General features: G+C 51.1%; 2 protein-coding genes across 11 annotated transcripts in view; one reads left to right on the top strand and one right to left on the bottom strand.

The window, feature by feature from the left end:
* Window positions 1–225: 225 nt before the first annotated feature.
* Window positions 226–12179, top strand: ANKRD40 (ankyrin repeat domain 40). Of its 4 annotated transcripts, XR_009400161.1 has the most exons (6): window positions 228–404; window positions 5626–5774; window positions 6152–6634; window positions 8589–8770; window positions 9765–10035; window positions 10920–12179. XR_009400161.1 is itself a non-coding variant. In XM_059378549.1 (5 exons), the coding sequence occupies exons 1-5, from the start codon at window positions 271–273 to the stop codon at window positions 9909–9911; spliced, it is 1086 nt and encodes a 361-aa protein (XP_059234532.1). In that variant the 5' UTR covers window positions 226–270; the 3' UTR covers window positions 9912–12179. The 4 variants fall into 4 exon arrangements, 3 of the variants coding, with proteins under 3 accessions (XP_059234532.1, XP_059234533.1, XP_059234531.1); XM_059378549.1 differs by having other exon boundaries at window positions 226–404; window positions 8589–8761; window positions 9765–12179; XM_059378550.1 differs by having other exon boundaries at window positions 227–404; window positions 8589–8692; window positions 9765–12179.
* The window catches only part of ABCC3 (ATP binding cassette subfamily C member 3), a 48356-nt gene continuing 32343 nt past the window's right edge, over window positions 10804–26816 (bottom strand). For 5 of the 7 annotated variants that reach the window (XM_059378544.1, XM_059378543.1, XM_059378541.1 and 2 more), the window contains 8 exons: window positions 25463–25662; window positions 25174–25300; window positions 23762–23863; window positions 20832–20978; window positions 20560–20718; window positions 19787–19953; window positions 16737–16931; window positions 13663–14276 (listed from right to left, as the gene is read on the bottom strand). In XM_059378544.1, the coding sequence (XP_059234527.1) occupies window positions 14168–14276; window positions 16737–16931; window positions 19787–19953; window positions 20560–20718; window positions 20832–20978; window positions 23762–23863; window positions 25174–25300; window positions 25463–25662 (1206 nt within the window). In that variant the 3' untranslated portion in view covers window positions 13663–14167. Of the gene's footprint in view, window positions 12805–13662; window positions 14277–16736; window positions 16932–19786; window positions 19954–20334; window positions 20435–20559; window positions 20719–20831; window positions 20979–23761; window positions 23864–25173; window positions 25301–25462; window positions 25663–26816 lie in introns of those variants that run through there. The other 2 variants (XM_059378542.1, XM_059378547.1) reach the window with 2 other exon arrangements.

The raw sequence follows: 26816 nt of genomic DNA, 5'->3' as shown, positions 1-26816 counted from the left end.
AAATTATCTGGGTCAGGGTTGTCACTCCGAATAGGGTCCCCCGCAGTCGGCCCGCGGGAGGCGCGGCCGGGGCGGAGGCTAGGGCCTGTGGCCGGCCGGGAGCAGCCCGGGGAGCTGCGGGCGGCGGCGGGCGGGAGCAGCAGCCCCGGGCCGGGCGCGAGCAGGGCGGGCGAGCCCCGCGCTCTCCCCATGGCGGGGAGCGGGCCGCGGCGGCGGCGGCGCTGACGGGCCCGGGGCGGGGCGGGCGGGGGCTTGGGCCCGAGGGGGAAGATGAGCGCTCTCCTAGAGCAGAAGGAGCAGCAGGAGAGGCTGCGGGAGGCCGCGGCCTTGGGGGACATTCGGGAGGTGCAGAAACTGGTGGAGAGCGGGGTGGATGTGAACTCCCAAAATGAGGTCAACGGCTGGTAAGTGGGGAGCGGGGGAGGCCTAGGTCCGAGCAGCTGGCCGGGGCCCGGGGCGCTGGGCGCTGGGCGGGCGACCGAGGCCCGGCGCTGCCCGCGGACGCCCATCAAGGCGTGGCCCGGCGCCGGGGCCTTTGAGGCCCGGCGCTCGCGAGGCCGGCCCCGGCCCCCCGACCTGCGCGGTGCGGTGGGGAGCGCGGCCTGCCCCAATCCACGCCCACGTGGTCCTCCCGGGGCAGCGCCCACCCAAGCCCTGCCCGCCCCTCCCCCCCGCCCCGCCGAGCCCCGCACCCCACCCGCGCTCCCCTGGCTCGCTGGGCCGGAACCCTGGCGGCCACGATTCCAATGATTCGCACGCTCCTATAGAGCTCACCCCGGTTCGAGTGTTGAATTATTTTGCCCTGGGAGTTTCTGGAGAACACACCTGTTCAGAGCAAAAACGCATAAGCAACCGAGCAAATACGAATCTTATAAATTAGCACGATTTCTTTTCCCAAGACCGGAAAAACAAAAGCAAAAACCCCCAGTCACTTGCATCACTATTCTGTGTCTCTGTTGTCTCACTGCACCAGTGGTTTGCTGCTGCCGACGGCTGCCTGTTGATGGAAGACTTACTCGTTTATCCCATGGAGTGTTTAGCTTTATTTAATGACAATCTTAAATACAGAATTGGAATCAAGACTCTAGATGGCTGCCTGTAGACTGAGTCCTTCCCAGTCTAAAAAGAGTGTCATTTTAGGATGTGCTGGTCAAATTTTTAGTGTTAAGTTCCCGAGTGTGGTGTCATTCTGTCCTCTTCACACTTAAATTTTAAATTTTTATTTGATCCAAGTATCGCTTAACCAGCCTGTTTCACTAGCTTAGAGTTAAAGTGAGCTTGGAAAGACTATTTTTTATTTTATTTTTTTAAGGCTTTATTTTTTTTCTAAGATTTTATTTATATATGTCTGTATATATATATATAAGATGGATTATATATATATATATATATATATATATACAGACAGAGATCACAAGCAGGCTGAGAGAGAGGTGGGGAAGCAGGCTCCCTGCTGAGTAGAGAGCCCAATGCGGGGGCTCAATCCCAGGACCCTGAGATCATGACCCCAGCCAAAGGCAGAGGCTTAACCCACTGAACCACCCAGGCACCTCAAGGCTTTGTTTTTTAAAGTGGAATCATACAGTTTGGAACTGAGAGGGATATTAGAGATGGGTGGTTGAGTCCAACCGCAGAAAATAACCTGCCCTAGGTCACACAGCTATTAATAAGATAGCAGGGACCACAACCATTGTCTCCCGACTCCTTCAAAGATACCTATCTCCTAAGGAGAACAGCCGGGATAGCTCACCAGAAGGCCAGGAAACATTAGCTATTTTCATTGTGTTTTGTTTTCTTCAAAAGTGTTTGCAAACAAGACTGCTGTTCTGTGTGTACCTTTTCTGTGGCTCTGTGGTTCGTAAGCTGTGACTCACTGTTTTGGCAGTGGGAGGCAGTGTTGTGTAGAAGAAGGAGCCTGGTCTTTCCCGCAGGTTCTTCTCCCTTTCCTGCTTTAGCTAGTACAACCTTGCCTGAGTCCCTTCATTTTCCAGCTGTCTGAGAAGAGTGTTGTGACCACTGAAGGGGAGGAAGCATCGCAGGAATCGGAAGCATCGTAGGAATCACTAACATTTACTGAGTTTGTGACATAAACAAGGCTCTGAGAGCTTTGCCTCATTATCTCTTTCACAACTACTCAAGAACATAGATGTTACTCTCTCCATTTTACAGATGAGGAAACTGAGGCCCAGCACGATTAAGTAATTTCCCCCAAGGTCATGGAATTTACTAGAAAGGAAGCCAGCATCTGACTCCAGACCCTACTTTCCTCATCATGATGCCTGCCCCATAGGAGGTGCTCAGTATATGTAAATTTGAATTTGAGGAAGCTCCTCATCCATCCAGGAAGATGTCTGTTAGGCACCTCATGTTGGAGGTTCCAGGTTGCATTCCTGATCTCCCCTCCTCCCCCTACCATCCCAGCTCATCTTGGTGTCTGGGGTGCTCGGGCCAGAGCTCTCGGTGCCCTTCTCGCCTCCTGTCTTTCCCTCATATTCCACATCCGGCCAGTCGGCTAATTCTGCCAGCTTTACCTACAGCTGTGGTCAGAATTGGACCGCTTCTCACTAGCTCTACCTCTACACCTCTGGTACACAGCCACCATCATCCTGTTGCCCAGACTCTCAAGGCCGCCCCTCAACTCATTTCCTTGCGTCTACCCTTAATACCCTGCAGTCTTTTCTCAGCACAGCAGCCAGAGGGAGCGTAAAACGGAAGTTGTAAGTCGAATTGTTTCACTCTGCTCAGAACCCTCTCATGGCTGCCATCCCACTCCGAGTAAAAGCCTGCAGTCCTAGAGTTTCCGCCTCCTGTCTGCACTGTCCTCCCTCCTTACCTCTGTGCCTCATCTCTGAATTTGACCCTTGCTTCCCTCATTCTGCTCCCCTGCCTCCCAGCTTTTCCCAGAACACCGGCCTTGGCCCTGATTCAAGGCCTTTGTGTTTTTTCTTCCCTCTAAGTCGAAAATTCTTTTGTTCCCTCATCTCCTTTAGGTATCAGTGCAGATGTCACCTTGGTGAGCCTCTCCTCGGTGCTTGATTTAAAATGGCACCATGCCCCTCCCCTGCCTCTGGCACTCCCTAGTCCCTTCCTTTGTTTTATCGTCCCTCTAAAGCATAATTACCACCTAGGGTACTGTTCAGTTCCCTTATTTGCTGACTACCTCTGTTTCCTCTCCTGGAAAATGCGGGGAATGTTGGTAACACGGGTTGTTCAGAGATGGAATGAGTTAATAGATGTGAAGCCTTTAGAACAGTGTCCTCCGTGTAAAAAGCATTATATCTGTGTTAACTGTTGTTTTCTTCTTATTAAGCAGTGTGCTGAGTAATGGGATATAAAGGTTACCCTCAAAAAACATAGCCTCTAGCATAAAAAAGCAGAATGGTAACTGCTTTCAATTTGTAGTTGCTCAATAACCACAATTTCAGCACCGATGAATGATGGCCAGTGCCTCTGGTCTGAAATACTTTCCCCGGACTAACCGGATAGTCTGACTGCAAATTTAAAGCCGAAAGAGTTGGAAGTTCAGAGAGAGGGTTCCCACAGCAGTTGTAATTCAAGGGTGTGCATACCCCCTTGGCCTTAAGGAACAAGTATAATGGCTCCTGAAAAAGTTGAAAGTGCTCCCTGGTTGAGTTATGGCTGCCCAGAGCCACGCAAGTCTGGACTGTAAATGATCACTCAGGGCATGGGGTTGTGGGGAATCACGCCACATTGACTGAACCCCACTTTACATGGTGATGCTTTAGTTAGTTGGTTTTCCCAGAGGGTCTCAGACCCACTGGCAGTAAATTAGTTTCTTCAGTCTCAAGCTTGTCATGGACAAGTGATTTACTACCAGCAAGTGAGTAGTTTATTTCTAAAAGGGAATGTATTTTTCTCATCATGCTCCATTCATTTTTGAATGGTCGCTTATTATCATTATTCACTTTTCAAGCCTGTGCCAGAGATACACATGCACACACACACACACACACACACTCACTCACTTAGCTGCAGTTTGCCCATGGTCAAGGATGTATTGGCTCCTTCCACTCGGAGCAGTGTCCACCTTGTTCTTGGTTCATGTGTTCAGTGGTAAAGTACCTGGTTGTCCAAGCAGACACTTTCTTGTCTTCATGAGCTTATATTTCAGATGCTGAGATCAAGCCTCTTCCCTTATTTCTCCCCAAATGGCAATCTTTTCTTCATAGAGTATATCTTAAAGGTACCCAGATAATCTAACTCTAATGAATAATAGCGCAGGATATCACTCTGAAATATCAGTGGAGTGGCTGGCTTTCAGTAAGTCAGAAATGTTTAGGAGGCCAGAGCAAATCAATGTCTCCCTGGAACCCAAGGAACTGTCTGGATAGTTAAACTTCCAGGTTAGTGACCTGCCCCTCACTACTGAACATATTGTTCTGTTCTTTTACCATATTGGCTTATTTGGCTATAAACTCTGCAGATATTTACCTCTGTTCAATTAGAGAATTGGTGAGTGAGGACATTTCAGAACAGAGGGGAAAAATATTTTCCTTTAATATCATTCAGCTTTTGGCAACTGGGGATGAATTTAGTAACTTTGAGTCCTTTCATTTCTGTTAAGATGGAATTTTTAACTGGCATGCTAATTATATTTCTATGCAGTGTTAATAGCCCTTCAGAGTATGCATAAACCCTTCCTATGTGTACAATAGTAAATAATTAGTTTTACTTAAATGAGTCTAATCTGTTAGAAGAGTTTGTTCTTTTTTCTTCTTTTTTAATCTTTAAAAAGATTTTATTTATTTATTTGATAGAGAAAGATCACAATTAGGCAGAGAGGCGGGCACAGAGAGAGGAGGAAGCAGGCTCCCTGCTGAGCAGAGAGCCTGATGCTGGGCTTGATCCTGGGACCCTGACATCATGACCTGAGCTGAAGGCAGAGGCTTAACCCACTGAACCACCCAGGCACCCCAGAAGAGTTTGTTCTTCAAAATTTTGGTCGTTGATGTACATTTTGTAAATGCCGTAGGAATTAAAGTCTGAGTGCGGTGCTGTACGAGAGAACTAGAGAAGCCAACTTTTTCAGAAATGGAAATTTCAGAACCTTGTGTGTGTGTGTGTGTGTGTGTGTGTGTGTGTGTGTGTGAAGGAAAGAAAAGGAAAAGGAAAAGACTGAGCAACCGAGATTCGCCTGGGAATATCGACTGTAGCAATAATAATTTTAGCAGCAGAGCAAGCTGTAGATGATTATTAGCCTGATAATATTTAATTTTCATGGGTCATTTGGTGCATATGAAGCAAGTTGCCATTGTCCCTAAAAAGGAATGTGGCCCTATAAAAACATCGTAAAGAAACTGGGATAGTCTAATGAGCGTCACTGATGGAAGACCACTCAGCAGTACCATCAGGGTTCGCTGGCCAGCCAGCCTCGTGGAAGCCATTGACATGAAAGCTGCTAGGATAAATTGGTTTTTCCCAAGGGCCCAGAATGAAATTTAGAAATAAATTTCAAGCACCTGCTTTCTGGAAAGAAAAGTTGTTGTCAGCCTGGTTTCCTGGTTCTATCTGAACCAGGATATATTTCTTGACTAGCACATGTGATTTGAAATTCCGAGTCACCTCTCGCCTTTTAACTCACTCTTTTCCCTTTCCTTGGGACAGGACCTGTTTACACTGGGCATGTAAGCGCAATCACGGTCAGGTGGTCTCCTACTTACTACAATCAGGAGCTGACAAAGAGATTCTTACGACAAAAGGAGAAATGCCAGTACAATTGACATCAAGGAGAGAAATCAGGAAGATCATGGGAGGTGAGTCTGTGTTGGGGGCAACCTCTGATTTTGTCAAACTAATTTAAGACTCACAGTGGTGTTGGCCGCGATCCTGATGCCACTCAAACCACAAATCTGTTTTTAAAAGCAAAGGTAATATTACCGTGCCAAGATAGCAATTCCGTGTGATTTCCAGACAAGTCGGTGCTACCGGGTTTTATTTTTTTAATCTGTAAAATTTAAGGTGATAAAAATGGCGATCATAAACCTGATGAAACGCTTTTTTTCTCTTCTGATTTGAAGAGGTGATAAACATTGAACAAAAGATGTCACATACCACTAGCTTTCCCAAGACATTCCTTCCCTGGTGATTTTTAAAGGGCTGTGTAAATGTTATGCATTTTCTTCTTTGTAAGTGGAAGAAGATGATGGTGCTGACAGCCTCCCGCAGCTGAAGAAGGAGTCAGAACTGCCCTTTGTTCCCAACTATTTGGCCAACCCAGCCTTCCCTTTCATCTACACCCCTGCGGCAGAGGATCCAGGCCAGCTACAGAACGGGGGTCCCTCCACACCGCCAGCGTCGCCTGCTGCAGATGGCTCTCCTCCACTGCTCCCCACGGGGGAGCCTCCCCTGGCCGGGGCCTTTCCACGGGACCACACCTCTTTGGCACTGGTTCAGAACCGGGATGTGTCTGCCCCCTCTGCCATACTCAGAACACCAGAAAGCACAAAACCAGGTCCTGTCTGTCAGCCACCAGTGAGTCAGAGCCGCTCGCTGTTCTCTTCTGTCCCGTCCAAGCCACCAGTGTCTCTGGAGCCTCAAAATGGGACATATGCAGGCCCGACGCCAGCATTCCAGCCGTTCTTCTTCACGGGGGCATTTCCATTTAATATGCAAGGTAAGCCTGTGGCAGGAAGCAGCCATCGCTGCGGGCTGGCCCGTGTCCAGAGGTCTAGTGATGCACTTCTCGGTTGGGGGCAGGAGGGTAGAAGGGGCGGTAGGGGGTGAGATTTATGTAGGTATTGAGAATCTAATCTCAGAGTTACAGAAATTTTGCAAGACTAGTTTAAGGAGCTCTCTTTACCCAGATTCACAAATTGTTTATCTTGAAATAGTTAAGTATGTATTTTCCAAGAACAAGGGTGGTCTCTTACATAAGCACCATCCAGTGATGGAGTTCAGGAAATGTAACCTTGCTACATTACCATTCGCTAATCCAGGCGGAATTCAGTTGTTGTTGGTTATCTCCACGGTGCCCTCTGGCAGCTCTGCGCTCTCCCTCCACCTCTGCCCCCTGCCCCCTGCCCCCTACCCGGAGTCACCCGTTGCATTTAGTTATCCTGTTGCTCCATTTTCCTTTCATTTAGAAGGTTCCTCAGCCTTTCTCTGTCATTTTGGCCCTCAGTATTTTTGAAGAATCCAGGCCCAGTATTGTGTAATATGATCCCCTATCATCTTTCTCTACATACTAGTCGCTATTCTACTGCAAAGAAGGACCTTCCCTTCACCTCCATATTTTATATCAATATGAACTCGTAGTTTCTTTACATTAGGTTATAATTCATTACTAGCATTGTCTTGATGTTCAAATTACACCAAATCTGTCCAGAGGGAGCCCCTTCAAGCCAGTTCTTGTGTTGCGTGGACATGTCCCATCATTCTTGGAGTGTGTCCTTTCTGGTGTGGCAAGAAGGTCCAGGCTTCCAGTGTAGCTTTCCCCACCCCAGCCCCAGAGGCAGCTGTTTTTCCAAGGAACCCTGGTTCCTTCTGGCGGAGAGTGGTGTTCAGACATGAGGCTCTGCACACTGGGTGTACTTAGACTCCAGCTGTGTCATGCCGTCTAGGTCTACACGGAGAAAAGAGCTAGGAAAGAAGTATATTCAGGTGCTGATAGGCATGGCCTAGGGCTGCCATGAGGGATTCATACGTAAAGAGCAGAGTAGAACCCACAGACCCATGTAGGTGCTTGGCGTGGGCCATCTTGGCAGCCAGGCTCAGAATTTAGGGACGGAGGGCTTAGATCCCAGACCCTTGAATAATAGTGCTTATTCACTCCCAAAGTCCAGATTCTTTCCATGCTGAGGTATACTGCATTCAGATCACAGTCAGACTGTATTTCTTTCTTTTTTTTTTTTTTAAGATTTTATTTATTTATTTGATAGACAGAGATCACAAGTAGGCAGAGAGGCACGCAGAAAGAGAAACAGGAAGCGAAGCAGGTTCCCCGCCAAGCAAAGACCTGGATGCAGGGCTAGATCCCAGGACCCTGGGATCATGACCTGAGCTGAAGGCAGAGGCTTTAACCCACTGAGCCACCCAGGCACCCCAGACGGTCTTTCTTATTAGTAGCTTATCTTTCCGCTGTCTTACTGTGTTTGTTGCAAGGAATGTCATCATTCAGAGATAGCTTTATATCCATAGGTATTAAGTCCTTTTAGAGTCACTCCTCTCCCATACCCTGCCTGTGCCTTCCTTTCAGCTCTCTTTCCCTGCCCTGCTCCTGTGTGGTTTGATACCCGAAGCCATCTGGACACCTTCACCTCCTGTGCTCCAGCAGCAAAAGTAAATTGTCCTTCTGCACACTGGATGGTTGTCTTCCCCCGCAACGCTCCCCTCTTTTGCTCTGTGAACTGCAGTTTTCCACGTAGGGCAGGCAGCGCAGGAGAGTGGCGGAGGAGCCGGAAGTGGGGCTGAGTTGACCCTGCCAGCGGGGCTGGCTTCTCTCACAGGGTGGTGCAGGCCTTTGGCACGGGACGTGGTTATGTAGAACTGTCTTCTAGGGAAGATCTTAAATTACATGGGCTGATGGTGCAGGCCTCCTCCGTGAACATTTCTCTCTCTCTTTTTTTTAGAGCTGGTACTCAAGGTGAGGATTCAGAACCCATCTCTTCGAGAAAATGATTTCATTGAAATTGAACTGGACCGACAGGAGCTCACCTATCAAGAATTGCTCAGAGTGAGTTGCTGTGAGCTGGGTGTTAATCCAGATCAGGTGGAGAAGATCAGAAAGTTACCCAATACTCTGGTAAGAAAGGTAAGGAAGGTCTGTTAAGCACGAGTGGTTGGTGGCTTTTTGCATTTGGAAAATACCCAGCTTCCTCCTTGGCTGTGTGAATCATAGTTGAGAACTGAAAAGAGACTAGACAAGGAGCAAAGGGTGGTTTTCCAGCCGCTGTCATTGAGCTTTCTTTCCCTCTACTGCGTCTACAGAGATGTGACGTTTTTGAAAGTTGTAGCATACCAGAGAGAATGTTCTGAATTACAATTCCCATGTACCTATTTTTGGTTGGTTGTGGAGTGATAGGTGAGGGTCACTGTACTGCACTATCAGATACGGCCTGTGTTAAGAACCAGGTTAGATGATAACACAAATCCACATGGACACATGTGTGGTCCTCCCAGCACCCATGGCGTCTCAGGGCACCTGGGGAGAACAGATCTGAATGGCCTCTCGCTTCAGGGGGTGCTCATCCTGGAGCAGCTGCTGGTAAGGGCTTCCGCCTCCACGCCAACCCAGCTCATACCCCCAGGTTCTCTCCTGCACTGGCCCCCACAGCCTGCCACTGGGATCTTCCTCTTCTCCTCCCTCTCCTCCTTCTCCTCCCACTCCTCCTTCTCCTCTTCCTTCTCTTCTTTCTCTTCCTCCTCCTCTTCTTCCTCCTCCTCCTCCTCATCTTCCTCCTCCTCCTCCCACTTTTCTTGCCGAGCCTCCTCCCCCTCTTCTTCTTCTTTCTCTTCCTCCTCCTCTTCTATTCCTCTTCTGGACCCTCTTCCACTTCTTTTCTCGACCCTCCTCCTCCTCCTCTTCCTCTTTGTCCTCTTCCTCCTCCTCCCCTTCTTCTCCTCCTCCCCCTGCTTCTCCTCCTCCCCCTTTTTTCCCTGGCTTGAAAATGAGCGGAGAGCCCAGCTAGCTCAGTCGGTAGAGCATGAGACTCTTAAAAGGAGCTGAGATACTGGTATTGACACAACACACCAAACATATAGAGACAAGTGACTGCTCTTAACATGCCCAACCTATTTTGTTTTAGGATAAAGACGTTGCTCGACTCCAAGACTTCCAGGAGCTGGAACTGGTTCTAATGATAAGTGAGAACAATTTTCTGTTCAGAAATGCTGCATCTACACTGACTGAAAGACCTTGCTACAACAGGAGAGCTTCCAAACTGACTTACTAATGCAGCAGGGACTTTCCTCGCTGAGTATTGTGACAGTGCGCATCCCCTCTGGGCCAAGGACCAGCCATAGATGGAAATGCCTTGGGCGCCACTGTGTAGCATACACTAACATCGTTCTGCCAAGGTAGGAGGCCCCGACCCCCCCAGCAGCGGTGCCACTCTTCCAAGCCTCTTGGTGCACAATAAACCTATTGCTTGAAGCTGTGAACAGCTGAGAAGTGGTCTGGAGAGGCAGCAGCCGGCAGTCCCGAGTCCCGAAACACAGTTTTGTGTGCCCCGTGGCAGTGAGCTGTCCACGCAGATGCTGAGAGAGCGCGGAGCCTCTCTCGCAGGGGCGCCTGCAGGGTGGACATGCTCTCTTGGTGTCGCCTCCTCCCACCTCTCCGCAAGGAGGAGCTGGCCACAGAGGAAACTGGGGAAAGCACAGGTACTGGGCAAAAGAATTTTAGTGTGACTAGTGGCTGTGAGGTTTCACATACCCTACTTATAAATGTTACTCAGGTTCAAAGTCTTTAAGAATTCAGTTTCCTAGTTGTAAGTATGCTGTTAACCAAAAGAGCTGCCCCTCCCCCGCCCCTCCTTTGTGAGCCCTCAAGACTGCTTCCCCATCTCTAGGCCGCCATTGCCTGGACCGCCCTTGCTGCATTAACTCTGTGGCCGCTAGAGGGCTCTCTGATGCTTTCCAAAAAAGCGACTACTTTTTTTTTCCCCCCTCACCCCTTTTCAATCTCTAAAGCCGTTCCTGTCCTCTGCGTGTTTAATTGCACCTGTCTGAGAAGAGCACAAACATGGCCGGCCCGTGTTCTCCACTTCCATTTCCCACTAGAAACGAAAAAGCAATTTTTGAAACTGAATCTGTTGCTATTTTAAAGGCTACTGTGGGAAACTGAGCTAAAGGAGATAGCATCTTTATTTTTGTATCAAAGATAAAGGTTATTTTGAAATTATTAGGATTTTTACACAACTCTGAAACCTGTTGCTTTTTGTAAACAAATTGTTTGCTCTTAGGGCTCCCCTACTACCACCACCAGTCCACTTAACAGAGCCAGTCGAGAGCTTCCTGGGCTTTGTTCTGGAAGACACCTGATTAAACTCTGGAACATGGCATCCGAATGTTTTTTTAAAGAGCGCATTCAAGAATTCTTTTCCTCTCCTTCAGTGTCATTAATGGTAAAAGAGCCACTGTCTTGTTGAGACAAACAGCTTAACTTTAGAAGCAAGAACGAGCACACTTGGACAAGCAGGAGGGCAGGGGTTCGAAGCCAGCTGAAGAGCATCCCTGCTGTCTTAAGAAGCTTTTTCCCCATAGTGCCTATAGTTTCCAAAGAAACTGAACTTCCTGTGTTAATTTTATTGGAACACTGCGACTAATTGAGCGAGAACATGCAGAAGATGTCAACGGAAGAGAATGTTGTGCTAAGCGAATGGCCTCCCGCTGCTGCCTCAGGGCCGAGCTGAGGCCGAGGTGTTTTCAAGGCCAGCTTCACGGAGTCACTGTGTCCGGTGACTTACCCGTATTCCACTAGTTACTGATGTGACTTAATCACCCTTGTACAGTGTTTGCATCACTGAGTAAAGGTTATTTACTATCCCTTCTCTGAAGTGCTTTAAAGAAGAAACCTCCCTTGTGTTTCAACCAATCAGAAGCTAGTTTACCTAGACCTACTAACCTTTTTTCCTTCCTGTTGGGAGAAGTTACAATTTACTGATAACACGAAGGCTAGTTCTGTCGGAGGAAATAATCCAGTATTAATTTATGTCTAAATCACTGGGGTAAAAACTCTTCTAGCCATCTAGATCAGTTAGAGACTCAGAGGCAGTGGAGGTCCCTGGCCCGGAGGTGACCCCTACGGAGGAGTCTGTCCAGGGGCATTTCCCCTGAAACAGAGGTGAGAGTGAGAGTGAGGGAGGGGCTTGGCATCTCAGGGGAGGGCTGAGCTCTCCCCTGGCCTCCCTTCTCCTTCATCAAGTCTCCTGTAGTCAGCTGACTCCTGCGTCTGGCGGTGGGCTGAGACTGCACAGTTGATGGTAGGTGAGTTTAAAGTCTTAATCTATGCATTCAGAGAAATATTTTTATATGCTTTGTGTAATTTATAACAAGGACTTTTTTTTTTTTTAGCTTTGTTAACTGTGAATTCACCCCTCCTCCACCGCATATTTAAAGCATGTGTTCACACTATGTGTAAACATTCACGGAAAACTTTTTTCTTTGTGCATTGCCAACTGTTCAAACATAACAAGTATTATTAAAATCAAATATTAACGGACTGAGCCCATCTTCTTTCATTTCGGCCTCCTAAACAGCATGGCACTTCTCAGCCCAGGGGGTTCAAATTCCTGGACAGCGTTCCCTCCACCTGAGCTGCCTCCCTCCCTCCCGTGGCTGCCGTGGTGCTCGTGGCCTGTCGGTGGCAGCTGGAGATGGGTGTTTTGTATAGCGCCCTTCCTCCCAGTTCACAGCAGTGAGCTTCATTTCCCCGGAGTGGCTGAGCTAGATAGATGGAGGTCATCCTCTGTTAACTACAGGTTTTGATTATGCTATTTACTTTATACAACTGAGCCTCTCCTCTGGGCTGTCAGCACCTGTCAGGACCTCCGTGAGCTCAGAAGCAAACTCCCAAGGCAGGAGAGGAAATACAGCCTTACACCTTCAGGGCCTCCGCGGAGCCTGCTGTCCGAATGAATCCGCGTTCCTGTTGGTCTAGGGCGGCTGGAGCCTCACAAAGCAGACGTCATGCCAAATTGGCCTAATAAATCCAGGAACACAGCAGAGACCTTTTCTTAGCACCAAGGAGAGGCGGAATAATTCGGGCATTTGTGCTTTCATACTCGCTTTATCACAAGGATGGAAGTCTTCTTCTGTACGCTCATAAACATCCTGGGCAGAAACAGGCTGCCAAAAAAAATGTGATTAACCTTTAACAAATGGTCCCACAGCACAGGCCAACCCAAAAGGTAGAGGAGAACCAGATCAAAGGAGACATCTCTGCGCCTACCGCAAACCATTTAGGGAAGAAAGATAAACCGTCACCTCCAACCAGTCCCATCAGACAGCAGAAAGGTCAAAGGAGTGAGAGAGTCACAGAAAACTCTAAGGTAACAAAGAAGAGAGATCCATTCCAAATAGAAGGCCTTATGCCAGATGGACTCTGACCTGCAGAAAATGAGTCCACTGTTGGCTTGCTCGGACCAAATTTAATTTACCCCCTCAAGATGTATTTACCAGTCTGGGATTGGCGGGGGCGGTGGGGTGTGTGTGTGTGTGATGCGGCCCCCAGGCTGCTATTTGCTCCCATATTCAGCTTTGGCCAGACAGAGGAAGAGGAGTGGCTTGGAGGCCTCGCTGCTTATGGGGACCTGTCTGGAACATTCTAAAGGAGCAAGGAAATGAAGCCCCATGCCCATTTCAGCCCCTAGAGGAACAGGCTTGGAGGTCTGAGGGATGACATAAACGTGAAGGTGTTCACAGCAGCCTTCCCAGGAGGCCTTGGGTCAGATTTCAGGGGCTTTAATTCTTGCCTTTTTACAGTATCTGCACAGCCGAGCAGGAATTCCTGGCAATTACCCCATAAATTTTGGCTGTGAAGACGATATATCTAGCCAAAAGCTCTCGAGTCTGAAGTTTTCAGATAATTCCAGCCATGTGAATATATGTAAAGTCTACCTCTACCACCTCTCCCCCTACCTCCCCCAAAGGTCCTAAGTCCCAAACCTTGTGAACAGGCAGAGGAAGGCAGCGTTGGGGCATACGTATTGTTGACCACGTAGCTTTATTTCGTCAGTGCCCCGGTTTTAATGGATTCAGGCCAGCACCCCAGAGTACAGGACTCTGTTCCTGAGGACGGCCTGACCCGGCAGTCTGGTGTTCCAGGAGGAAAAAGCTTTACTTAAAAAAAAAAAAAAAAAAAAAAAAAACCAAACTACTTCAGAGTAGAAAATATGAAAAATCATACAGAGTAGAGAGGTCATTCCATGAGATGATTGAGAACAGCACAGCGTGGAAATAACACCAGGATGGGAATCAGGAGACCGGGGCACCCATCTGGGCTCTGCCTTCAGCCAGCTGTGACCTCAGGCATGTCAGTCACCTCTAGGGCCCTGCTTTCTGCATTTAAAGCATTTAAGCACAATTATTCTGGGAGGCACCCAACAGGGCAAAACTCCCAATGGATGCCCCCAGCCTCTGCTATCGAGTCCATCCTGCAGACGTACTTGGAAAACCAGGAATAGCCAGGAGGAGGTCCCGGGAATGTATTCTAAGCAAGTCCAGCATCTCTGGCCATCCCATAGAAGATGCCTCTGGCTGCAATGAGGTTGGCCGGAGAGTCAAATTCTGCTATCGTCCCTTTGTCGAGGACCAGGACCCTAGCCAAAGAGAAGAAGTGGTCAGGGCTCCATCAGCCTAGGCCTGGCCGTCCAATCCACCCCACCCCATCCGGGGACCACCCAGGCCCTGCAGGGACAGGCCAAGCCTCCTGCTTCGGGCAACCCACCCAAAACAGCCGCGAAGCCACACGTGCACGTTTGCAGGGCTGGTTATTTTAGCCTCTCCCTTTGCTCTCCTGGCAGATGAGGTGGTTTCTGGGATCAAACACAAGGTTGCTATTCATCTCTGCTAGTCGGGGCTCCGAAAAGCTTCCTTAATGAGCCCTTCCCTCACCGGGGTCGCAGGACCATGCTCAGGGAGCCACGGGCCTGTGTGCTAGCCCCTGTGCAGTTCCATCTGCTTTGTGCCAAGTCACAAAGGCTCACGGCAGGGGACCAGGCTGTGCTGAGGCCTGACCCTGGAATCTGGGACTTTGGCTGCAAATCTGGTTGCTGCTGATGGGTGGATCTATACGTGTGTGCGTGCGCGTGTGCACACACACACACACACACACACACACAAAGAGTCAGGCCTGGGCCTGGGATTCCAATCCCCTGCCAAGGAACCACAGGGTGCACCTGGGGCAGGATCAGCAGCCTGGCTCCCAGGGAGAGGCAGGTGCAGAAAGGGTTCTCTTGAGCCCTAGGGAGATGCCCCTCGATGGGAGGGGATGGCCATACTCTGCTTCCTTAACTACAGGGCTCCTGGAAACTTGTTCTGGGAGGAATGTGTCTGAGCACATCTCTGCCTGGCCACTGCCTGAACTAGAGCCTGCAGACTGCCCTTCCCTCTTCAGTGGTTTCTCACTGTTCTTAGGGTGAGGACGGATGGCTCTACCACAGTTCCTGAAGTGGGGCCTAGTGGGGCCTGTCCCTCTCACCTCCTCTGTTTGGTTCTACTGCCCCCTTCACCGTGTATGCTCCAGCCTCACGTGCCTTCCTACCCCAGGGCCTTTGCATGTGTTGCATCCTTTGCCTGACATTTGTGTCCATACCCCATTTCACCCACTCCCCAACTCTTACTCATCCTTTAGGGCCTGGCGGACACTTTCTCTTCTTACGAGAGGTAGTGTTCTGGCTGCCCTAGCAGACTGGCTTCCTCCCTTCTACACACACGGACCCTTACTTCCTTCCTCCAAGCTCTAGTTATACATTCAATAGCATGATTGTCAGATTCATTTCCATCGGTCCCAACAGAATGAATAGATTCTCTCAGTCCCTCCTTGTCCCTTGTCTGGACCCAGGGCCTAGGACCTCCTGTCTACCCTTTCCTCTCTCAGTGGGGTACTGGATGAGAGTGGGGGAGGGATGGAACAGACGGATGGCAGCATCGGGCATTCTCAGCTTGGTTCTCAAGCCCCTGAGGGCTGTGTGGGGACACATCTGAGACAGGGACAAGGTCTGCCCCATCGTCCAGTCTGTGGCATCTTCCCATGTCCCCCTGCTGTGGGGGTTTATGTTGTGAATGGACGCCTGTGGCTGTGCTCCCCCCACATTCCTTCAACACAGACTGGCTGCAGCTTCCTCCCTTTCATCCCCCCCGAGCTCCCACGTCTCCGAGGCGGCCAGTCTGCCAGGCCAGCGCCAGGTCACTTTCCTAACACTTCTGGCCCTCAGCCCCTCATGCTGTCCTCCAACAGTGAACCTTAGCACTGGACACAATGAGGGAATAGATTTTCCTTTCCCAGGTTTTCCTTTTGGCTGAGCGGCTGCCTCTCCAGGGAAGGCGTAAGATCTAGAGGGCAAGAACCCGTTCCTAATCCTTAGATGCCCTGGTGCCAGGGAGGGTTAAAGAAAGGGGGAAAGGGGTTCATTAACTCCCTACAACAACCCCGAGATAGAGAGAGAGAGAGAGATTGGTTTGGCCCCTTGGCCAAGGTCACAGGGGCCCAGCAGCTGCAGGGGCTGGAACTCAGCCTCCCCCGCCCCCTCCCCGAGCTCTCACCACAGTGCGTTTGCCTCTCACAGTGCTGTCAGGTCCAGCCCCCCAAGGCAGGGACCTGAGCATCGTGAACTTCTTTCAGTGGCTCCCTCATCTCTATCCCCCACTCAGATTGCGGGAGTGAGGTACGAACGAGGGGTGTGGGCCCTAAACCCTGGGGCCCAGGGAGTGAGAGTGCGGTCAGGAAGGAGCCAGCCCCGCCTCACGGCATTCACAGAAGGCTGGAGGGAGGTGGCCTGGGTACAATTTGGAATGCCTAGGGAGCCCCAGTGTGCCCCTTCCTTGCACGCTGGGAAACTGAAAGTGTCCTGTCTCAGAAAACGTCCCTGGGCCCCCAAGTGCCGATGACTCCACTCTGTCCCACCCCTTACCCATAACTTGGGAAGCCCTGCCTTTCCCCCACTCCCGGGCCCTAGACAATCCCATGAGCTCTCCTGTGTCCAGACCACCTTTATCTGCCTTCCCAGTGGACACATGACTCCACCAGACTCCCCTCCGGCTGGGTTCTGGTGTCCCACCTGGTGTAGTCCATGATGGTGTTGAGCCGGTGGGCGATGGTCAGCACCGTGCAGCTCTCAAACTGGGTGCGGATGATGGCCTGGATGAAGTCGTCCGTCTCTAGGTCGATGGCTGCCGTGGCCTCGTCTAAGACCAGGATTCGGCTCTTGCGGAGCAGGGCTCGGGCCAGGCACACAAGCTGGCGCTGGCCCACACTAGCAACAGAGAAGGCAGGGGTCTTGAGCCCGACGCCCCCACCTGCCTCCACCCCACCCAGGCCTCGATCCCTGAACAATTTGGAATGCCTAGGGAGCCCCAGTGTGCCCCTTCCTTGCACGCTGGGAAACTGAAAGTGTCCTGTCTCAGAAAACGTCCCTGGGCCCCCAAGTGCCGATGACTCCACTCTGTCCCACCCCTTACCCATAACTTGGGAAGCCCTGCCTTTCCTTCCCAATGGCCCAAGACCTGCTTTCTGTCTAAGCTCTCCCATTCCTGCCTCAGCCCAGTCCTCCTGGAACATGGTGTCATCGGGGTCTGGACCCCACAAGGATGATGAGGGGTCTGGGGTAGAGCCAGTGCTCGACAATGTTGTGAAGTCCAGTCTGTCTCTGGAACCCTCGGCCTCCTCTCTCTGTGCCTTTCTCCCGTGTCCTTGCTCCTCAGCTAGTTCCAAGATCTTTCTTTGCTTTTTAACTCTATCAGTCATTCACACTCTAGACAGAATACACTGAAATGGCACTTCCTGGATATGTACACATCATGCTATCTTGCTGAGCTTAATGTCACAAAATTCAGACCTTCATCTCCCAGCCCCATGGGGGAATGCAGGCCAGGGCTCTGTTGTGGGAACAGGAAGGTGCAGGGGAGGACATGGGGACTCCTGGGTCTGGTCACTGGGGAGATGGAGGAGGGGAGGGATGCATACCTTCCACCTTTTGCCTTGGAAGCCAGAGCCAGCGAACAAGCAAGGCTGTGTTCCCAACCACAGAGGCGGCTATGCCCCCACACCCAAGGACAAATACCGCAGCCTTTCCCAAAGGGGTGAGTCACCACAGCACAAGTGAAGGCCAGGCTCTCTCCCTGGCCCATTCCCGCAGCTAATGAAGGTTCTGGCAGCGGAGGGAGCCTCTAGCTAGAACTCAGGGCTGATTTATGGTAGGACTGGCATAGGATGCAGGTTATGCTTATTAAAGTGGCTCCAAGGGGTGCCTGGGTGGCTCAGTTATTAAGCATCTACCTTCGGCTCAGGTCATGATCCTGGGGTCCTGGGATTGAGCCCCACATTAGACTCCCTGCTGAGCAGGGAGCCTGCTTCTCCCTCTCCCACTCCCCCTGCTTGTGTTCCCTCTGTCACTGTGTCTCTCTCTGTTAAATAAATAAATAAAGTCTTAAAAAAAATTATTAAAGTGGCTCCAAGCTCAGGGAGGGAGGAGGGGAGCCGACCCAGCTCAGACCCTGGCCTCTATGGCAATGGAGGAAATGTTCTCCGAGAAGTGTGGCTAGCAAGCAGGGGTAGGAAAATGGAGCAAAACCCGCTGTGGAGTGCAGGGTCTGGAAGCTTGTGCATGTCCACCAGCCACCCCAACTCAGCTGTGGAAGGGAAATCCAGTTGAAGGGCATACACAGGACTGCCTAAGGTAGTGGGGGATGGTGGCAGTTTGGCGGGCCTCCCACCCAAGTCTGTGATGCAGCGATGAAGGATTTAGGGCAAAACCCCCTGCTCCCCTGAGCCCCTGCCCCTCCCTCCGCCAGCTGAGCAGCTTTGGACAATACTTTTATATTTTGGAGCCTCATTTCTGGCCCACAGGACTGCAGCAAAGATTAAACAAGATCGTGGATACCAAAGTGCTTTGAACACTATAAAGTGCTGAGCCAATGTAAAGGTTTTGTTTTTGTTTCTGAGGTCTGGAGAGAGTCCATGGGTGTGGACCGGGCAGAATAATACAAATATGAATAAGAATAGCTAAATACTGCAGGATCCCATCCAGGCCAAGCGCTCTCTATTTCATCACAATGACCTAAAGACTGTCCTGTCCAAATGCTAGCCACTGGCCACATGTGGCTACTAAACACTTGAAATATGGCTAGTCTAAATCAGGAAGTACCGTAAATGTGAAAATACACACGGGACTTCAAGCTTAGTATGAAAAAACCTGCAAAATGTCTCTAATAATTTTTGTATCAACTACTTGTAGTAATAATACTATCTCAGGTATATTGGGATAAATAAAATATACTATTCAAGTTTATTTCACCTGTTTCTTTTTCCTTTTTTTAATGTGGCTACTGGAAAAAACTTTAATTACACACATGTGGCTCCTGTTGTATTTTTAGTGGGCAGCATGGTGCAAAGAGGTAGAGGACTGTTATTGCTCCCATTTTAAAGTGAAGGCAGAGATAGAACAGAGAGGTTAAGCAACTTGCCCCAAGTCACACAGCTAACACAGGTAGCAGAATCTCAAGCACTTAGACTTAGTAAGAAGTGACTTCTGGGCCTCCCCGTTGCACAGCCGAGTGGCTGGGGATATAACATGGGGGCTATAAGAAAGCAAAGAAGGGCCTGGAGCAGGGCTTGGGCCAGGCACATGAACTGGAGTGCTCTGCTCAGTCCTAAGCTACAGAGGAGACTGCAGTACCATCTTGGGAAATATCTGTGATCTCCCTAATGCACAGTAGACTTCCTCTTACCTGATCCACAGGCTTAGTACTGATCCCCCACCCCAGGCCAAGCGCAGCACTGACAACCTCACAGGACAGGATGGAATTGGGCTTTGGAATCTCCCCGAGGGCTCAAATCCCAGGCAGGCCTTCTCCCAGCTAGGTGACTTTGGCTCTGCCTCAGTTTCTTCATCTGCAAAGTAGGGCCATCACCACATCTGGGGCTTGTGCGAGAAGTCAGTGTGACAGTGCACCATGCCTGGCACACAGTGTATGTTCAGTATTTAACGACGTGCCCTGAGCACACCCAGGCTGAGATGGGAGTTTGGAGGCCCAGACTCTGTGTCATCTGAGGCCAGATCATCCGGCTCCTCAAGGTGCTGTTCCTAACCCACCCAATCCCAGCCATTACCTGAGATTCTCCCCTCCCTCAGAGCACTGGAATTCCAGGCCTGCCGGCTGGGAGCTCACAAAGCTGTGTAGGTGGGACAGCTCCAAGGCTCGCCATATATCTTCCTCCGAGTAATGCCCAAAGGGGTCCAGGTTCGTACGCAGGGATGCGGAGAACAGGATGGGGTCCTGGGAACAGGACAAGTCCTCAGAGGAGGGCAACTCAGGCCCCATGAGGAGCCATGGGCCCCAGGGCCAGGGAGAAAGCTGGGGATTAGGTAGCAGCACTCCCATTCTGCCCCCGGCCCACCAGGTGGGAGGCCATGGGCTGATACATGCCTGTGGGGAAGTGATAAACCTCGGCTTTGCCAATCACGAAGTCCTCCACCAAAGAAGAAAGCGGAGCCACTAATCTGACTCCAAAGTGCCCAGTCAGCAGGGAAGGAAAAAAAAAAAAGCCTTCCAGAAGAGCCAGAAAGAGTGATATGTGATTCCGAGCCGCAGAACAGGGAGACCAGGGCAGAGCCTCTCAGAGGGTGGGGTGCTTGAAGGGTCCTGCGATCCTGGTCTCACCTGGCGGCCCAGGGGGTTAGAGGGCAGAGGCAGACTGGCCCAGGACGCGCTGGACCCTTTTGGATCCATGACAGGGCACCGCTCTGTGGCTCCACACCTGCTGGAGGTCAGGGGTCCCAGGCTTGGACCCCAAGCTACAGAGCAGAGTGGGGCCTGTCCCCCCCCACGCACCCCCCCACCCCTAGGACTGTGGGTCAACCTCGGTCTATAACAGGCTCGGACCTGGGGAATGATGGTCAGCTGAGAGCGGAGGTCGTGGAGGCCGATGTCTGCCACGTTGAGGTCGTCGATGCGGATTTCACCCTCCGCCGCCTCCAGGATGCGGAACAGGCACAGGGTCATGGATGATTTGCCGGCCCCCGTGCGGCCCACGATCCCCACCTGGAGGGAGTGAGCGAGGCCGTCAGGGGGTGGGGAGGAGTCTGCGGGGGCATCACACCTGCTCGCCCATAGGTTCCGACCACGTGCCACGCACACCCCCCGCCCTTGCGCACCTTCTCGCCACCGCGCACGCGCAGACTCAGGTTCTTCAGCACCAGCTCCAGGCCAGGCCGGTAGCGCACGGAGTAATTGCGGAACTCCACCTCGCCTTTCAGGGGCCAGCCTGCGGGAGGGCGGCTGCCCTCCACCACCCAGGGGGCCTGGCCGGGAGGGGAAAATGGGTCTGCATTAGGGTGGCCCCTTCTCCCCAGCCTGGCCCTCTCCCTCTTCAGTCTACCTCTCTCCCGAGGCCCCCTCCATCCTCCCCTATCAGGGTCCCTGGGGGAGAGTCCCCAGTGTCTCCCGGGGCCCAACCATGTAGTCCAATGAATCCTTTATCTCTCTATCTTTATTCTGTGCAGAGCTCCAAAACCTTCCTACTGAATGGCTACTGGGATCACAGTGGTGAACCAGACAAAGTCTTTGCCTCCTTGTGAGGCTTACATTTAGTATGGGGGGAGGGTGCCTACCATCAACAAAAAAGCAAATGTACCTAATGTAGGAAAGTGATAAGTGCTGAGAAATGCTTGGTGGTGTGGCAGTACAGGGTGGTCAGTGAAGGCTTCCTGGAGAAGGCAATATTTAAATAAAGACCGAAAGGAGGTGAGGCAACAAGCCAAGTAAATGCCTGGGGGGAACGACATGCCAGGCAGAAGGAACAGAAACTGCAAATGCTCGCCCAGGTGTGTTCTGGAGCATGGGGACAAAGGAGGTAGGAGAGAGATAGTGGGTGGCCCCATAACAAAGGGCTTTGCAGGCCATTTTAAGGACTATGGTTTTTTACTCTAAGATGCAGAGCCCTCAGAGGGCTGTGCACAGAGCAATGATATGGTTTGGTGTGTTTTTAAAGGATTCCTCGGGCTGCTAAGAGAAGGGAGAGAGGATGATGGGAAATAGGGAAGCTAGTGAGGAGGTTCTTAAAATAAATTGGGCATAAGATGATGGTGGCTTTGAGACATGATGAGCTACCATTTGGGAGGCCCCGTACAAAATGGAAAGGTGGGGATTCTTGTTCAGTAATTATGAAGAATGTCCAAGTGGTGACAGCAGAACATTAAACCCAATGTAAGGTCCTTCTGAGTATAGGGACCTATGAGTCTGTGCAGTTCAGGGAAGGTGGCCCTGCTTTGTGACAGGGGAAGGCAGACTGCCAACAGTCAAAAAGCAAAACAGCCAGTATAGACCGTTCTCTCGAGATGGTGTCAAAAGAACGGGCAGGAGGGTTCGGGGCAGAACTTCTCAGGCTGTGGAGACAAGATCATGGGTATGGATGGGGGAAATGGGAATGCTAGATGCAAAGAGGGAGCATTTGAAGATCCCAGACAGTGGGGGATGAGGGGGGTGACAGGAGATGACTGGGGAAGGCTGGGGGAGGGAGGGGAGCCAGACTGGGAGGAACAGGCAGGCCAGGGGCTCAATGGAGACTGACAGAGCGAGAGCCCGGGTCACAGAAGCCAGGAAGGAGAGCCTTCCAAGAAGAAGGCAGGGGTCAGTGTGTCTGAATGTCGCTGAGAGGCTGAATTAGATGAGAACAGAAATGTGTCCCCTGGGTTTGGAACCAGGCAGGTCATCAGTGGAATGACAGGGCCAGAAACAAGACTGTGGGAGGCAGATGTGATAAAGGGTGATAGGGAAGCGGTGAGAGCATGTGGGTTTTAAAACAAGCTTCATGACAAAGGAGAGCAGAGAAACACAGTGGGAAGGGAGGTTGGTTTGTATGTCTAGGATGGAAGCTACAAGAGCTTATGTTTGCCCATGGATGGGAGTCATCTAACACAAGGAGCAGGCTGTAGGAGCAGGAGGGTATAATTAGGGAGGTGAAGTCTGAAGGCGTGGATTTTGATTGGAGGAGGGACGCTTCCTGCTAAAAGAGGAAGGAAAAGGTGAACAGACCACAAGCATGATGGAAAGTCTGGGGGCAGGAAGGTTGAGGGAGTTCGTATCTCATACTGTTTTCTCACTGGCAAGTCACGCAAGGTCCATGGCTGAGCAAAGGGGAGGAGATGGGGGGATGGAGGAAAGAAGGTTCACAACAGATCTTTCTGGAAGTGGGAACACGGGCTTCTTGGGGAAGCAAAATGGGACTCTGCAGCAGTGGTGTCTGGTCATAAGCTTGAAGTAAAATCAGTGATTTTTCTCCAGGAATATCTTAGCTGTTGAGTGCTAGACGTAGAAGGCAGACAGAGGGGCTCAACCAGGGAGGGGTTTTGTAGGTGAGGACCCCTGAGAGAGGGGAGGACAAGGGAGGCATGGGCTGGTACCTATGGAGCAAGGAATCCAGGCTAGATGAGTTAGTGGACAGAGGGACAAGGGTAGGTCATAAGACTGGAGTCCCAACAAGGACAAAGTTCTGAGACAGCAGAGGATTTGGGGCAAGAGAGCTGGGAGGGTTGGGAAGGGTGGTCTAAAAGTTTGACTTAAGATCTCAGAGATGGTGCAGCTTCTGAGCTTGAAGAGGTCTGGGGTGTGGCCATGGGAAGATGTAAGTGGACAAAAGTCCACATCCCCCCCTCCCCCAAGTAGGGGACACTCCCTTTCCGCAACAAAGGGCATGCTACCCTGCCCCTGCTCCTTCAACTAGGCTGATCTCTGGCTGGAATTCTCACCCTCCAGCTGACCACCTCCAGCTGAACGATTCTCCCATCTGCTTTCTTTGGGCGCATCACCCCAGAGCTCCTGTCTTCCAGGGCAGAGCCCTGTCTTACTTTGCCCACGACATCAGAATCTGCTTGAGGATAGACCCTGTCTTGCTCAACTCTGGACTCTCCATACTTGCTGGGACATCTGGCTGATGCTCAATAGGCCATGAGTGGATGAATGAATGAATGAATGAAGAGCCCCCCAAATGAAGAGCTGGCCTTGAAATGTAGAGATGATGGGTCACCAAGCACCCCTCCCCAGCTATTCCAGAATCACCCTGCCCCAGGCTCATCCCAGTACCCACCTCGGTCTCCGTCTTGGAGTACTCCTTGACTCTCTCTACGGCCACAATGTTAGCCTCCAAGTCGGACATCATTCGGATCATCCAATTCAGAGTCAATGTTATCTGGCCAAAGGGACTGGGTCATGGATACGGTAATCTTCCCTTTCCCCACAACAGCTGTGGGAGGAGTTCTGACTCCCTAATGATGCTCCTTGCCTTTACAAAGTAGGTAGGTCTGGGCAACCCCATAGGTGGGCCACCTGGGGCTCTAATCACAACTGTATCTCAGGCAGTGACCTTGTAGGCTTGACCCAGGGCCCCCTAGCCCCCATGTGTCTCAAATGTTGGTATATTTAAAGAAGACTTCCCAGGGAATCTTGTTAAAATGTGGCTTCTGATTCAGTAGGTCTGCAGTGGGACTTGAGATTCGGCATCATTTAATTTTTTAATTTTTATTTTTTTGATTCTGCAGCATTTTAAAAAGATTTTATTTGTCAGAGAGACAGAAAGAGAGAGAGAGCATAAGCAGGGAGAATGGCAGGCAGAAGGAGAAGCAGGCTCTCCGCTGAGCAAGGACCCTGATGTGGGGCTTGATTCCAGGACCCTGGGATCATGACCTGAGCTGAAGGCAGACGCTTAACCAACTGAGCCACCCAGGTATCCTGGAGATTCTGCACTTTTAACAAACTTCCAGGTGATGTTGATATAACCCGTCCCCAGATCACACTGTGTCCCAAGGGGTCTTGGTAGACATGCAGAACTCTGTGACCCATCCTAGCCCTGCCATATCAGAAACCACATTTTCACAAGATCTCCAGCTGACTCAACAGCACGGGAAAGTCTGAGAAGACTCATTTGTCTAGATTGTCTTTTGTTCCAAAGCATTCAAGGCTTGAGCTCTCTGTGGCCTTGAAAATGCGATCTGAGTCACAAAAATGCCATGTGTAGTTATTTAAGCCTCTGACAATACAGGCTGATATTGGGGTGACAGCCCGCCCTCCAGCCCTGGCTTCTCTGTGTACTTTCTCCGAAGGCCTGGGAAATTGGGTGTACTCTGCCCCTACATATCCCTGGCCTAGAACCACTGGTAGAACTGACCCTCCCAATCCTGCACACAGGCAGGACAAGTTCTATTTGTCTTTTGGGGCCAAGCTCTAAGATAATTTCTCCAGCACCAAAACCCAAGGTAGAGACTGTCTTCCGGGTTCTCACCATGTTTGGGTCCTTCCTCCACAAAGACCTATTCACCCTGCGTTACAGTCCCCTGTTGCGGGGACTGTCTTCTCTGTGCTCCACTGAGCTCACAATCCTGGGGAGCAGAACCTGTGGCTGGTCCCCATACTGGGCAGAGCAAAGGCCCAGGAGATGCTTGTGACCCCTGGGTGGCCTCTGCCTCAGTGTGGCCTTGCCCTGGGGCCCTGACCCCTGCGTACCTGTAGGGCGTAGGACACGGATAGGCCCACCAGCCCCGGACTCAGGCTGTTTCTGCCGATCACAGCAAAGAGTGCAGCAAAGAACACAACACAGTTGCCCACGAACTCCACTTGGACTCCCAGCCACCTGTGGGGACAAGACGAGCAGGAGGTGGGGCAGGTGGAGGAAGGAGGTAATTTCCTGTATGGGGGAAGGCGGAAGTGGGACCCAGAACTTCAAGGTCTCTCCTGCAGGAGATCCTGGTGGGGACTCCCGGAGGGGCAGGGGCTGAGGGAGGAGGCTTCTGACCTGTTGGAGGCAATGTGGGCATAGCAGCTCCTCTGGTTGGCATCCACTTTAGCGTCACTGATAGCCTGGAAGTCTTGGCTGCGGCCGTAGGCCCGGATGACGCTGGAGCCCGTCACTGTCTCCGAAAAGTGGGAGTAAATGGGCGAGCGGCTGATGGACTCCAGCCTCTTCAGCTGCCGTGACGTCGCCACATAAAAGCGCTGGCAGAGGTTGGAGAAAGAGCTTGAGGTCAGCTCCGTGAGACCCCCTGACTCAGTCCTCCCTTTCCCCCTGGTCCCCTCCTGCTGGGTCTTCCAGGCTGCTTCCTCCATGAAGCCCTTCCTGATTCCCTCTCAGCTCCTGACCCCCTCACCCCGTGTAGGGGCCTTGATTACAGGACCCACTTCGCTTGGCCTCCTCCATCAGTGACTATGTCTGTCTCCTCTGATGTGCCCCAGCGATGTGCCTACATAGTCAGAATATCACAAACTTTGCAAAAATAAGATAATTTTGTATTCTTTTTCTTAGAGAGCCTCTCCCCACCTCACTCTGTTTTTTTTGAACTTCAGCCCTACAAAAACACATTTCTGTCTCCAGCTTCCATCCTCTAGCCTGTGGGCCCCAACATGGCCAGGGCCTAAAAGGACGGGTATCTGAGAGCCCCCTGTCCCTGCACAGAGCACAGCCCACATCACCTGAGTTTCCAGCCACCTCGTGGGTTACCTTTAGCAACTGATTAAACTCATGGCAGTACAGGGGCTCAGCTACACAAGCAGGGGGAATGGCAGATGCCCCGCTGAGCCTCTGACCTGTATCTGAACGTTACCAAGTCATCTATGTTAAAAACATAAATGCACATATATGTTTAGATATGTATAAAGGAGGGGAAGGATAATGCGTCTCACACTGTTAACAGCATTTTAGTTAAAAATAGGCAGCAAGGGATCCCGGGGTGGCTCAGTCGGTTACGTGTCTGCCTTCGGCTCAGGTCATGATCCCAGGGGCCTGGAATCAATCCCTGCATCAGGCTCCCTGCTCAGCAGGAAGCCTGCTTCTCCCTCTCCCTCTGCCATTACCCCCGCTTGTGCTCTCTGGCTCTATCTTTCTGTCAAATAAATAAATAGATAAAAATCTTAAAAAAAAAAAATAGGCAGCAAGAAGGAGTTCCAGGGTTAGCCACAATTTACAAGGATTTTATTTTATCCTAGCAACAACCCTACGAAGTAGGTTCTATGATGCTGCTTTACAGGTGAGGAAAATGAGTTTCAAAGACGTGAAGTATCTACTGTCCCTAACCGACCCGCAGTCTGACCTCCCTAAGTCCCAACCCAGGTTGACTGTTAGTGAACCGGAGAGCCCAGCCGGCTTTAGCGCC

Source organism: Mustela nigripes, chromosome 16 (assembly GCF_022355385.1).
Source record: "Mustela nigripes isolate SB6536 chromosome 16, MUSNIG.SB6536, whole genome shotgun sequence".
Taxonomy (NCBI): Eukaryota; Metazoa; Chordata; class Mammalia; order Carnivora; family Mustelidae; genus Mustela; species Mustela nigripes.
Note: the sequence above shows the minus strand (reverse complement) of the source record. Positions and strands in the feature narration are given on the sequence as shown.